Source organism: Stomoxys calcitrans, chromosome 4 (genome assembly GCF_963082655.1).
Source record: "Stomoxys calcitrans chromosome 4, idStoCalc2.1, whole genome shotgun sequence".
Taxonomy (NCBI): Eukaryota; Metazoa; Arthropoda; class Insecta; order Diptera; family Muscidae; genus Stomoxys; species Stomoxys calcitrans.
In genome coordinates this window covers 68,372,693-68,387,093 of record NC_081555.1, presented here as the reverse complement: position 1 = coordinate 68,387,093, position 14,401 = coordinate 68,372,693, and the positions used below count along the sequence as shown (strand labels likewise).

At 39.9% G+C, this 14,401-nt stretch overlaps 1 protein-coding gene across 1 annotated transcript; it reads left to right on the top strand.

The window, feature by feature from the left end:
• Positions 1 to 3,491: 3,491 nt before the first annotated feature.
• LOC106086802 (uncharacterized) lies at positions 3,492 to 4,741 on the top strand. The gene is made up of 2 exons (XM_013251615.2): positions 3,492 to 3,497; positions 3,578 to 4,741. Exons 1-2 carry the CDS (start codon positions 3,492 to 3,494, stop codon positions 4,739 to 4,741), a joined length of 1,170 nt encoding a protein of 389 aa, XP_013107069.2.
• Positions 4,742 to 14,401: the final 9,660 nt, after the last annotated feature.

Genomic DNA, 14,401 nt, shown 5'->3' with positions numbered 1-14,401 from the left:
TTCTAATTTGGAGATCGGTATATATAAAAGCTACATTCAACTAAGATTTGGTGTGGACCATATTAGAAAATGATGAAGAAAGGCCAATATTATCCAACTATCCGAGTTTCAGGGAAATTGATTAAAAATAAGCCATTTAAGAGACCATACAGTTAAATCGAGGGGTTGAAAATACAAAAAAATATTTTTTTGAATTATTGAATGACTAAAATAGTCTTTTGATTGTCCTTTATCATTAAAAATTTTTTGTGATTAAAAATATACAACTTTTCTGTTTCCTTAACTTATAAAGCTGATACTTCCACTAATTTTTTCTTTCACTTTCAAACTCATTGATAGATACCCTTTCACTAAAAGCAAATTTCTGCCGTAATCTGTAATCTCAGCCTAAATTTTTTTTTGTTCACAAGGAGAGTCGGGGGTAGTATTGTCGTTTATTGACCATTTTTTAATAGAAAATTTTACATATGCTCAGTTGCTTGAGTTTAAAAAAACAAAAGTGCTGACTACTGATACAGGCCGAGAAGCATTTACGCTATATTTTCAAGCAATATATTCCATGTTTTATACACAGTCTAATCCAATGAAATAAAAAGTTTTTTATTCATGTGATATATATCAATTATTTTGTTTTTTTCTATACCCTCCACCATAGGATGGGGGGTATACTAATTTCCTTATTCTGTTTGTAACTACTCGAAATATTCATCTGAGACCCCATCGACATTTTATGTCGATCTAGGCTTGTCCGTCCGTCCGTCTGTCTGTCGAAACCATGCTAACTTCCGAAGGAGTAAAGCAAGGTATTGTAAATGGGCCATATCGGTCCATGTTTTGATATAGCTGCCATATAAACCGACCTTGGGTCTTGACTTCTTGAGCCTCTAGAGGGCGCAATTCTTATCCGATTTGAATGATTTTTTGTCTGTATTTTGTTATGATATCCAACAACTGTGCCTAGTATGGTTCAAATCGGTCCATAACCTGATATAGCTCCCATATAAACCGATCTTGGGTCTTGACTTCTTGAGCCTCTAGAGTGCGCAATTCTTATCCGATCGGAATGAAATTATGCACAACGTGTTTTGTTATTATTTCCAATAAATGTGCCAAGTATGGTTCAAATCGGCCCATAACCTGATATAGCTGCCATATAAACCGATCTTGGGTCTTGACTTCTTGAGCCTCTAGAGGGCGCAATTCTTATCCGATTTGAATAAATTTTTGCACGTTTGTTATAATATCCAACAACTGTGCCAAGTATAGTTCAAATCGGTTCATTACCTGATATAGCTGTCATATAAACAGATCTGGGGAATTGACTTCTTGAGCTTCTAGAGAGCGCAATTCCTATCCGATTTGGCTGAAATTTTGCATGATGTATTTTATTCTTACTATCAAAAACTGTGTCAAATAAGGTTCAAATCGGTTCATAACCTGATATAGCTGCCATATAAACCGATCTGGGATCTTGACTTCTTGAGCCTCTAGAGGTCGCAATTATTATCCGATTAGCCTGAAATTTTGTACGACGGATTCTCTCATGACCATCAACATACGTGTTTATTATGATCTGAATTGGTCTATAGCCCGATACAGCTCCCATATAAATCGATATATATAAAATAGAGATTTTACTTCTTGAGCCCCCAAAGGGCGCAATTCTTATTCGAATTGGCTGAAATTTTACACAGGTCTCCAACATAAAATAATAATAAACCGGACCATATCTTGATTTCGCTCTAATAGCAGAAGAGATGCCGGGAAAAGAACTCGACAAATGCGATCCATGGTGGAGGGTATATAAGATTCGGCCCGGCCGAACTTAGCACGCCTTTACTTGTTTTTTATTAAAACAGCAAAAAAGTTGCTTAAAAGAAAAGGCAACTTTCAAATAATTTGTTTATGGAGTTATTAACCACTTTAATTGGATTTTTGAGCTTATCATAAATCCAAATTGCAAAGTTGTTAATCAGTAATACAAATTCCTCTATTGGACCAATTTCAGCATGTAAAAATTTCTTAATTGAACCTTTTTTATATCTACGTATATTTTATGGGTATTTTCAGGAGTTGTACATTTTTTAACATAAAGAGCACACCCAAATTGTCAAATTCTGTCCATTTCGATGATGAAAATATTATTGAAAATATTTCTAAAGTTGTGATAGGTAATCATTTAAAGGGCTCACATTTGGCAAACAGATACTTCCTCATGATCGTAGCTACCTGAGGTAGGTACATAGAACATGCAATTCACAAGGCAAATTGAGAAAATATCATTGTTTATGGAATAAATATCGAAAGTAAACCTCATATACATATGTATTAGGGACCATTCTCAAGCCGAATCACTGGATTGAAATCATATACAATTGCTCAATTGATCAGTAACTCATTTATCCAATTACACATCAATAATGAACATCGTGTGTGTCTATTATATTTTGGCTACACTAGACAGGTTAAGCCGAAACACCAACTATCCCACCACACAAATGAACAACAGAGAAACGAGGGAGCAAAACAAAACCGAATAGAAAGACTGCTCATGTTACTTGGAATAATGATGACACTCGTTTGGGCCAAGAGGTCTCAACAGGCCTTAATAACAAAAATGTTGACCAAGGTTAGTTCATAAAACATTTTATGGGAACGATCAAACGAACGACGACAACCACATATTTTGTCTATGTGTGTCGGGCATCGATACCTTAACGATGATCATATCGATCAGTTGATGCCAATGTGAATGATTATGATGCTGGACATTGTATCTAATGCCGAAGATCTTACAGTGACCACGCACACCAAACACACACGTGCATTGCCAAACTCAACAACATCAATTGTTAATCTGCGACCACAGATGTATTTATATATGTATGGCGGGTTGAATCGTTGTAACCCGGCTACCAATTGTCAGTGTTGGTGGTAATGTCTTTGCTTCTGCTTCATCATCTTCTTCTGGACTGGTTGCCTTAAATATGCAAAAATGTTTCAAATCATTTCCACCGCTGTTTCTAAGGGAATCCACAATAATGAACCGTCCGCAGCATCGGCAACAGCATCAACATCAGCAATTGAGTATTTTTAGGGTTTTGTTTTAAACTTGAAAAGAAATTTTGAAATACTTATTATAAGTTTGAATGAACTTGAAACATATTTTTTCATAGCATTGGATGATGGCTGTGTGTCTAGTTGGCTGATGAAGAAATAATCGCGAGCGCAGTAGTCTGCGACGACACATTCAAAAATATTTCAAATTTAATGATGATGCCCGCGCAAACGGAATGGATTGCATCCATCGTCGACCCGGTTCGTTGTTCATTCGGGAGAGAGAGAGAGAGGATCGGCTGGTTATCCAAATTTGGCCAGGGCTGGTATAAATGTAAAGAAATGCTAGAAAGTCAAATCATTCCATAGTTTTGAGTTTACAGGTTCAGTCAGTTTTACAAGATTTTCCCAAACCATACATAAACTGGACTGATATGAAGGTTAGTAGCTGCTCATGTGGCAGTCTCAGTGTGGACACCCTTGGACGCCGTTTTAACGTATTTGGATTATTCAATTGCAGATAATTATTTGTTTATTGTGCCTGGCGTGCATTTGCGATGCGACGCTTCTGAAGTTGTTGGCTGGAGTTGGAGGGGGAAGCAGCGCGGCAAGTAGTAGTGGTGGCAGTACCGTTACTTACGATGTTGTAGCAAATCCCTCAGGTGGTGGAGGAGGAGGAGGAGGCGGTCACGGTGGCGCGGCGGGTTCAGGTCATGGTCATTCTCATGGGCCCAGCTATGGAGGTGGCGGCTCATATGCTGACCATCATGGTCACTCTCATGGATCTAGCTACGGTGGCTCGTATGCCGAACATCATGGCCATTCTCATGGAGGTTCATATGGTCATTCTCATGGATCTAGTCATGGTGGTTCATATGCCGGGAGTTATGGCTACTCTCATGGATCAGGACATGGAGGCGGCGGCGGCGGCGGTGGTGGGGGTGCTCAGATTTACAAAGTCATTCTAGAGGAAGCAGCTGGGGGTGGTGGTGGATCCTATGGCGGCGGCCATGATGCTGGTCATTACCATGGTGGTGGGGCAGGTGCCGGAGGAGATGCTCAAATTTTCAAGGTGATAACAGAAAGCGGCGGTCATTCCCACTCTGGCGGTTCTTCATATGGTGGCCACTCCCATGGGTATTCGGGAGGTTCATCATATGCTTCTGGATATTCGCACGGTAGCAGCGGATATGGCGGAGGCTCTTTCAGTGATGGTGGTATTTTGCCTCAAATTATTAAACTTGTAATAGAAGAAGAAAATGGTTTTGGCGGTGGTGCAGGCGGCGGTATTGGCGGCGGCGGCGGCGCCGGCGGTGATGCTGATTACAATGCTCAATTGGTTGCTCATTACGGTCAAAAGGGTAGCGCTGTCGTTAAACGTAGCCACGGTGATAATAGCTATTTCAAAGGTGGCCGAGTTGTACAGAAAGGAGTTCTCAAGATGACAAGGGTCGAAGAAAGTCCATCGGGCGGTGGTGGTTCCCAGGGATCATCGGGAGGCCATGGTGCATCATCACATGGCCCCTCACCACATGGTGCATCTTCACATGGTCCACCCCCACATGGACACCCACCTCATGGTCACTCGTCGCATGACCACCCACCACATGGATCATCTTCATATGGTCCTCCTGCACCTGGTCATAGTATTTCTTACCCACCTCATCCACCAAGCAGTTGGTGATTTACCAAAAATTCAGTCATTAGTGTCGCATTATAGCAATTACGTTAGCCTAGGTCATATCTAAATTATATCTTCATTAGGGTTAAGAAATCTTCCCCATGGAAAAAATAATTTTAATTTATTAAATACAATTTATATTATTGAAAAAAAAAACACAATCTTTTAATTTTGCTTAATTGTGGTTCCCAAACGACAATTCAATAAAATGGATAAAATATCTAATTACAAAGATATCATAAGCATTATATTTCACCAAAAAATGTAAAAATTAAGAATTTTCACACCAATTACCGAAGGAAAAACTCCCTTTCTGTCGATGGCAATTTTTCCATGTCCGTCCATATATCTTTCTGTCTGTGGTAGAAACTATATTCACAGAAACTTCATACTGATTGATCTACAATCCCCCATTTTGTTCATAACCCGATAAGTTTCGAAATAAGGACCGATTCCTACAGTTAAGGATTCACATCCACATGCGCAACCAGAGGGCAATACATTTCCTTGTAACAATCCACCAGTTAATGTTTTTTTATACCCTCCACCATAAGATGGGGGGTATACTAATTTCGTCATTCTGTTTGTAACTACTCGAAATATTCTTCTGAGACCCCATAAAGTATATATATTCTTGATCGTCGTGACATTTTACGTCGATCTAGCCACAAATACTTCTGATTAGTGTAGGTCGGTTGGTATTGTAAATGGGCTATATCGGTCCATGTTTTGATATAGCTGTCAATAAACCGACGTGTTTTGTTATGATATCCAACAAGTGTGCCAAGTATGGTTCAAATCGGTTCATAACCTGATATAGCTGTCATATAAACAGATAGAGGGACTTGACTTCTTGAGCTTCTAGAGGTCACAATTCCTATCCGATTTGGCTGACATTTTGCATGACGTATTTTATTCTTACTTTCAACAACTGTGTCAAATAAGGTTCAAATCGGTTCATAACATGATATACCTGTCATATAAACCGATCTGGGAACCTGTTAGGTTTACAATTGACTCATACTGACCTTCAAGAAACAATAAACTGCAATTTATCGTACCGACAATTTAGGTGTTTTCTTCTGCTGGCAAATTAAGAAAGCAAACCACTTCCATTAACAAGTAAAAAGACTTTAAGTTCTGCCGGGCTGAACTTTGGATACCCACCACGTCGGGTATATATGTAAGCCACCTTTCGTAAAAATCTGGCTGTTGTTGTAGCAGTGTGTTGTACACTGAGGCGGCAGCCCTTGCCGATGGAGAAATCCATCGGGTCGTATTTTATGATGACGTATTTTATTCTTACTTTCAACAACTGTGTCAAATAAGGTTCAAATCGGTTCATAACATGATATACCTGTCATATAAACCGATCTGGGAACCTGTTAGGTTTACAATTGACTCATACTGACCTTCAAGAAACAATAAACTGCAATTTATCGTACCGACAATTTAGGTGTTTTCTTCTGCTGGCAAATTAAGAAAGCAAACCACTTCCATTAACAAGTAAAAAGACTTTAAGTTCTGCCGGGCTGAACTTTGGATACCCACCACGTCGGGTATATATGTAAGCCACCTTTCGTAAAAATCTGGCTGTTGTTGTAGCAGTGTGTTGTACACTGAGGCGGCAGCCCTTGCCGATGGAGAAATCCATCGGGTCAATCCGATACGTACAACTGGCTGCCATGGGATTGTGATGTGATGGGAAATCTGGTGAAAAGGCATACCTTTTGCCTCATTGCATCTATATCGAAATATGTTCCGATTTGGACCAAATACTTATAAGTACAAGTCATTGTTCGATTAAGTATAAAAAATATTGGTATTTTAAGTTGCTATATTTAAAAATAAACCGATCTGAACCATATACTACACGAATGTCGAAAAGCCTAACACAATTCACTTTATGTCCGCAAAACCTTAAATTGAGAGATCGGTCAATATTGGCAGCTATATCCAAATCTGGACCGATCAAAGCCAAATTGAAGAAGAATATCGATGGGTTTAACCTAACTCACTGTCTCAAATTTCGGCGACTTCGGAAAATAAATGCGCCTTTTATGGACCCAAAACCTTAAATCGAGAGATCGGTCTATATGGCAGCTATATTCAAATCTGGACCGACCTGGGCCAAATTGAAGAAGGATGTCGAAAAGCCTAACACAACTCACTGTCTGACATTTCAGCGACATCGAACAATAAATGCGCCTTTTAGGGCCCCAAAACCTAAAACCGAGAGATCGGTCTATATGGCAGCTATATCCAAATCTGGCCCGTCTGTGCCATATTGCAGAAGTATATCAAAGGGCTTAACTTAAATCACTGTCCCAAATTTCGGGGACATCGGATAATAAATGCGACTTTTATGAGCCCAAAACCTTAAATCGAGAGATCGGTCTATATGACAGCTATATCCAAATCCTGAGCGATCTGGGCCAAATTAACGAAGAATGTTGAAGGGCCTAACACAACTCACTGTCCCAAATTTCAGCAAAATCGGATAATAAATGTGGCTTTTATGAGCCCAAGACGCTAAATCGGAGGATCGGTCTATATGGCAGCTATATCCAAATCTGGACCGATCTGAGCCAAATTGAAGAAGGATGTCAAAGGACCTAACACAACTCACTGTCCCAAATTTCAGCAAAATCAAATAAGAATCTGTGCAAAATTTCAGCTCAATATCTCTATTTTTAAAGTCTGTAGCGTGATTTCAACAGACAGACGGACGGACATGTCTAGGTCGTCTTAGATTTTTAGGCTGATCAAGAATATATATACTTTATAGGGTCGGAAATGGATATTTCTATATGTTGCAAACGGAATGACAAAATGAACATACCCCCATCCTTCTTTGGTGGGTATAAAAAGGTTTGCAAATTTTCAAATTGCTAGTTACTTAGGTATGACCAATTTTATTATTTATAAGTGGCCATGTGTGAAAGTATTTTTATAGACACATTTTGAAGCTGAATCAACATTTTCAGGGCCATGCGCCTTTTTCGCCCTTTCACATTGCATACAATATACCGAAAGATGAATTAAGTCCCATATTCTCCCGATCACCCTACACATCCGTTTGGCGTTTTTTTTTGTTGTTGTCAACGGCCCCTTTATACACTTGACTCCAAATCCCTAAACCTTCTATTTGACTGATCGTGTCCTGAAATGCCAACTAGATTAGTTTTGGGGATGGATGTGTTTCGTGTTACCTTACCCCAAATTTTCATATCAGATTTATGTTGTTGTGTTACCTACAGACACCAACACTTTGACTATAATATAAATATAAGACTAACTGGTGGAGTGTGCTTTGCTATCCCCCTAAATAGGTTTTTAAAACACAAAATTCTTAAAATATGTTGAAGCTGATGTCAAGTGGATAAAGTCTTTCAGGGACATGTGCATAGGTTAGTTTAGATTAAAAAGAGGGTGCGGATATTAATCCGCCCCATGTCACTATGGTTTGTTGTGCACTCTAATAACTAAAAAGTAACCTCGAAAAAGAAAATTTAAGTCAGGAATTTCTAACTGTTGTTAACAAAAATCCTAATTGTTTTCCTTACCACACCCCGTAGTTGGTTTATGTCTGGTATTGTGTCCCCACCTAAGTGCCGGTGTCTGTTAGCCGCGAAAGCCGGGCAATGTCATAGGAAATGTTCCAACATCTCAGCATGTTCCACGCATGCTCTACACATCCTATCACTTGCCGCACTGATTTTGCATAAGTGAGCTCGTAGTCCCATGTGTCCCGTTATGATACCAAAAGCTATACTAACCTCCTTCTTACTTCCCTTCAGTAATAGCCTCGTCCTCTCACGATCCGGATCACCCCCGACTGTTTCGCTGTTCCACAGTGTTACATGCGCGTTTGTCGTCCACTCCCTGGTATCGTACTGTGTCGACCCGGAAGGCTCCGGGTTAACCAAGTTTATTGATGGCAGTTCTCTGGCCTTCACTGCTAAATCGTCTACTCTTTCATTCCGGCTTACTCCGCTATGACCCGACACCCAAACGATGTGGATTGTGCCATTCTCAGAGAGGGCGTTGATCCCCTTCTTAAACTCCAAGATTGTTCGTGAACTTACCATATTGGTTGTTATTGCCCTCATTGCCAGTTTACTGTCCGTAAAGATGTTCACACTCGACGTCCTTCCATGAACACCACACCACCCCACGCATTCCGCGATCACCCGGATCTCTGCTTGCAGGATCGTATTATGGTCAGGCAGTCTAAAAGAGATCTCAGTCCATGCGTACTCAATGTAGATCCCCAGGCCCACTCTGTCCTCTTGCTTTGATCCATCTGTATAGCATAGTCTCGCAGATGGCAATACCAGAATTCCGTCTGTGTCTCGTACTCGAGCTCAGGTGTCATCTCAGGTATCCGCTCGGTAACCACTTCTAATCCTTCCGGGTTTCCTATCGTCGTCTCGATTATACCGCAATGGTATGACCTTATCCTATCCTCTATCCATTCTCCCATCGCCTTAAGTCTCATGGCTGCCTCTCACTTAATTTTTATGTTAATGGGTCGGATATCTACAATAGTTTGCAGTGCCCTGAAGGGTGTGGTATCTAAGAAACGCACAATTAACAATACCAGATTTAAGGTACTTATTAGGGGGCCAACAGTGCTCCAGGATCGAAATCTATCAGTCAATAGTTAGTAGCTTTAGTTACATGTGGGTGAAATTGCGATTTATTAGTGGAGCTATGAGTACTAATGTGATCAGATCCGTAAAGGTACTGTTTGGGGCCCAGGCGATTGACTAATACCTCACGAAATCGGCCGAAGAGAAGCTGATCCGGTTGTTTAACTTCAGAGGTTATCGGCCAGACATACTGGTATGCTCGTTGGGGCGTTGACAAACCTGTAGATTGACTACATGACAATGGTGCACATTATGTGCAAAATAAAAACCAAAACTCCCAAAATAGGAAAGTGTGTTAAAAAAGGTTAGGTTCGGTTGAAAAAAGGGTGCAGATATTAATCCGCCCCATGCCACCATAGACATACACCTAAGCCAAAAAAAAATTATAAAGTAACCTCTAAAAAGAAAATTTTAGATTTAGATTTATTACAGTCAATCAGTCAGCAGGCATTTTTTCATAAGAGTATTGTTGAAATTATTCTAACGTTTGTCGGTAGGACACTAAAACATCGATGAATGTGCAAATTGGACTTGTTGAATAAAAATAGCTTCCTTCGTTGTTTTGCTATTAGAGAATTTTTGACTTTTTTTTTTGAAAATTATCAGTTTTGAGAAGAACGATAATTATTTTTCAAATGACCCAAGTAAATCAAATAAAATTGACAGAGAAAGGAAATAGTTTACCGGCCTTATTCGCAAAACTTAATGAAAATAGGTTTATTTGACAGTTCTATAGAAAGAAACTGCTTGATGAAAGCACTCTGCAGTGGCAATTGCCCACTCCATGAAAAATGCCGCGAAATCCGTACTTGGGTACGGGAAGCCTCCTCCAAGAAACCCATGGTACGACCAAGAGTGTCGAGATGCTACTGAAGCCAAGAATGCGGCATATAGAGCAACTCTGCAATCGGTAGCAACGCGCCAGATGAAGAGAGGTATCGGGCGAAAAAAAGAGAGGAGAAGCGTCTATTCCGCAGAAAGAAAAAGGAAATGGAAAGGCGTGAGTGTGAGCGAATTGAGATGTGCAAGAGTCAAAATGAAGTCCGGAAATTCTAGACCTGGTAAATCCACCCTGGACCAGATATTCACATTGCATCAAATCCTGGAAAAGACCTGAGAAGGACAAATCAACACCTTCCATCTCTTTGTTGACTACAAAGCCGCCTTCGATACTCCTTTACATTCAAAGGTATTTCAATCCATGTCTGAGTTTGGTATTAATCTTAAATTAATAAGACTCTGCAGGATGACACTTGCTGATACGCGTTCCTCAGTAAGAATAGGAAAGAATTTCTCCGAACCATTAAATACCAAACGAGTTTTCAGACAGGGAGACAGCCTATCGTGTGATCTCTTTAATATCCTGTTGGAGAAGATTATACGAGATGCAGATGTAAATAGATATGGCACACTAATCACAAGAGAACACATGCTACTCGCCTTTGAAAGAATCGAAGGAGAGTCAGTGAAAATGGATGGTTTCAACTCCCAAAAAGCCTTGCACAACCGAGCAGATAAAGAAAATGGAGAAAGTTGGGAACCACAACTTTGAGACAGTCACCAGTTTTGAGATTAAGCGAAGAATAATACTGGCAAACAGATGCTACTTTGGACTAAGTAAGCAGTTTAGAAACAAGGCCACCTCTCGACGGACGAAGATTACACTATTCAAGACACTGATACTACCCGACACTGGTACTTGTGAAATCAGATGAGGCAGTGCTTGGAGTATTTGAGAGAAAGATTCTTCGTAAAATATATGGACGAGTTTGCGTTAATGGATATATGCGACGTATTAGCCATGAGCTGTATGACGACGATAGCATAGTTACACGCATCAAAATACAACGGCTGCGTTGGCTAGGTCATGTTGTCAGAATGGATGAAGAAGCTCCAGCAAAGAAGTCTTTTGAAGGCAAACACGGTGGTACACACAAACCGGGAAGACCAAAAGCCCGTTGGAAAGATCAAGTGGTGGGAGACACCTCGAAACTTGGTGTCAGAGACTTTAGAATGAGCGCAGAAGATCGAGGAGCTTGGAACACTATTCACGTTCGGCTAGTGGAACAAATATTCTGTCATAGCCAATTAAAAAGAAATAAATAAATAAAAGATATCTGTCAAATTAACCTATCTCTAATCTACATTAAGTTTTTGTTAATAAACACGACTAAAGCAAAAAAAAATGTTCTTTAACCACTATTTATTGCAGCAGGATATTTTTTCTAGGAAAAGCCTCTAACTCTATCCAATTGTACTTTTATTGTTGTTCTCTTTACACCGGCCCGAAAAAAACAAACATCGAAGAAGCACCTTTGGCTGTGGTAATCCTAATAAAATAATGGATTTTTTTGAAAATTATCAGTTTTGAGAAGAACGATAATTATTTTTCAAATGACCCAAGTAAATCAAATAAAATTGACAGAGAAAGGAAATAGTTTACCGGCCTTATTCGCAAAACTTAATGAAAATAGGTTTATTTGACAGTTCTATAGAAAGAAACTGCTTGATGAAAGCACTCTGCAGTGGCAATTGCCCACTCCATGAAAAATGCCGCGAAATCCGTACTTGGGTACGGGAAGCCTCCTCCAAGAAACCCATGGTACGACCAAGAGTGTCGAGATGCTACTGAAGCCAAGAATGCGGCATATAGAGCAACTCTGCAATCGGTAGCAACGCGCCAGATGAAGAGAGGTATCGGGCGAAAAAAAGAGAGGAGAAGCGTCTATTCCGCAGAAAGAAAAAGGAAATGGAAAGGCGTGAGTGTGAGCGAATTGAGATGTGCAAGAGTCAAAATGAAGTCCGGAAATTCTAGACCTGGTAAATCCACCCTGGACCAGATATTCACATTGCATCAAATCCTGGAAAAGACCTGAGAAGGACAAATCAACACCTTCCATCTCTTTGTTGACTACAAAGCCGCCTTCGATACTCCTTTACATTCAAAGGTATTTCAATCCATGTCTGAGTTTGGTATTAATCTTAAATTAATAAGACTCTGCAGGATGACACTTGCTGATACGCGTTCCTCAGTAAGAATAGGAAAGAATTTCTCCGAACCATTAAATACCAAACGAGTTTTCAGACAGGGAGACAGCCTATCGTGTGATCTCTTTAATATCCTGTTGGAGAAGATTATACGAGATGCAGATGTAAATAGATATGGCACACTAATCACAAGAGAACACATGCTACTCGCCTTTGAAAGAATCGAAGGAGAGTCAGTGAAAATGGATGGTTTCAACTCCCAAAAAGCCTTGCACAACCGAGCAGATAAAGAAAATGGAGAAAGTTGGGAACCACAACTTTGAGACAGTCACCAGTTTTGAGATTAAGCGAAGAATAATACTGGCAAACAGATGCTACTTTGGACTAAGTAAGCAGTTTAGAAACAAGGCCACCTCTCGACGGACGAAGATTACACTATTCAAGACACTGATACTACCCGACACTGGTACTTGTGAAATCAGATGAGGCAGTGCTTGGAGTATTTGAGAGAAAGATTCTTCGTAAAATATATGGACGAGTTTGCGTTAATGGATATATGCGACGTATTAGCCATGAGCTGTATGACGACGATAGCATAGTTACACGCATCAAAATACAACGGCTGCGTTGGCTAGGTCATGTTGTCAGAATGGATGAAGAAGCTCCAGCAAAGAAGTCTTTTGAAGGCAAACACGGTGGTACACACAAACCGGGAAGACCAAAAGCCCGTTGGAAAGATCAAGTGGTGGGAGACACCTCGAAACTTGGTGTCAGAGACTTTAGAATGAGCGCAGAAGATCGAGGAGCTTGGAACACTATTCACGTTCGGCTAGTGGAACAAATATTCTGTCATAGCCAATTAAAAAGAAATAAATAAATAAAAGATATCTGTCAAATTAACCTATCTCTAATCTACATTAAGTTTTTGTTAATAAACACGACTAAAGCAAAAAAAAATGTTCTTTAACCACTATTTATTGCAGCAGGATATTTTTTCTAGGAAAAGCCTCTAACTCTATCCAATTGTACTTTTATTGTTGTTCTCTTTACACCGGCCCGAAAAAAACAAACATCGAAGAAGCACCTTTGGCTGTGGTAATCCTAATAAAATAATGGCATATTGTTCTAGTAATAACATTTTTAAACAACCACCATTTGCTTTGTTTACCTTTGTAATAATTTGTGGTAATGAATGCTCGGCAGATCGATTTTTATACCCTCCACCATAAGATGGGGGGTATACTAATTTCGTCATTCTGTTTGTAACTACTCGAAATATTCGTCTGAGACCCCATAAAGTATATATGTATATTCTTGATCGTCGTGACATTTTATGTCGATCTAGCCATGTCCGTCCGTCCGTCTGTCTGTCGAAAGCACGCTAACTTCCGGAGGAGTAAAGCTAGCCCCTTGAAATTTTGCACAAATACTTCTTATTAGTGTAAGCCGGTTGGTATTGTAAATGGGCCATATCGGTCCATGTTTTGATATAGCTGCCATATAAACCGATCTTGGGTCTTGACTTCTTGAGCCTCTAGACTGCGCAATTCTTATCCGATTGGAATGAAATTTTGCACGACGTGTTTTGTTATGATATCCAACAACTGTGCAAAGTGTGGTTCAAATCGGTTCATAACCTGATATAGCTGTCATATAAACCGGTCTGGGATCTTGACTTCTTGAGCGTCTATAGGATTGCTATTATTATCCGATTTGCCTGAAATTTTGTACGACGGATCCTCTCATGACCATCAACATACTTCTTTATTATGGTCTGAATCTGAAGCCCAATACGGCTCCCATATAAATCGATCTCTCTATTTTACTTCTTGAGCCCCCAAAGGGTGCAATTCTTATTCGAATTGGCTGACATTTTGTACAGGTCTCCAACATATAATTTTACTGTAGTCCAAACCGTACCATATCTTGATATCGCTCTAATAGCAGAGCAAATCTTTTCTTATATCCTTTTTTGCCTAAGAAGAGATGCCGGGAAAAGAACTCGACAAATGTGATCTAT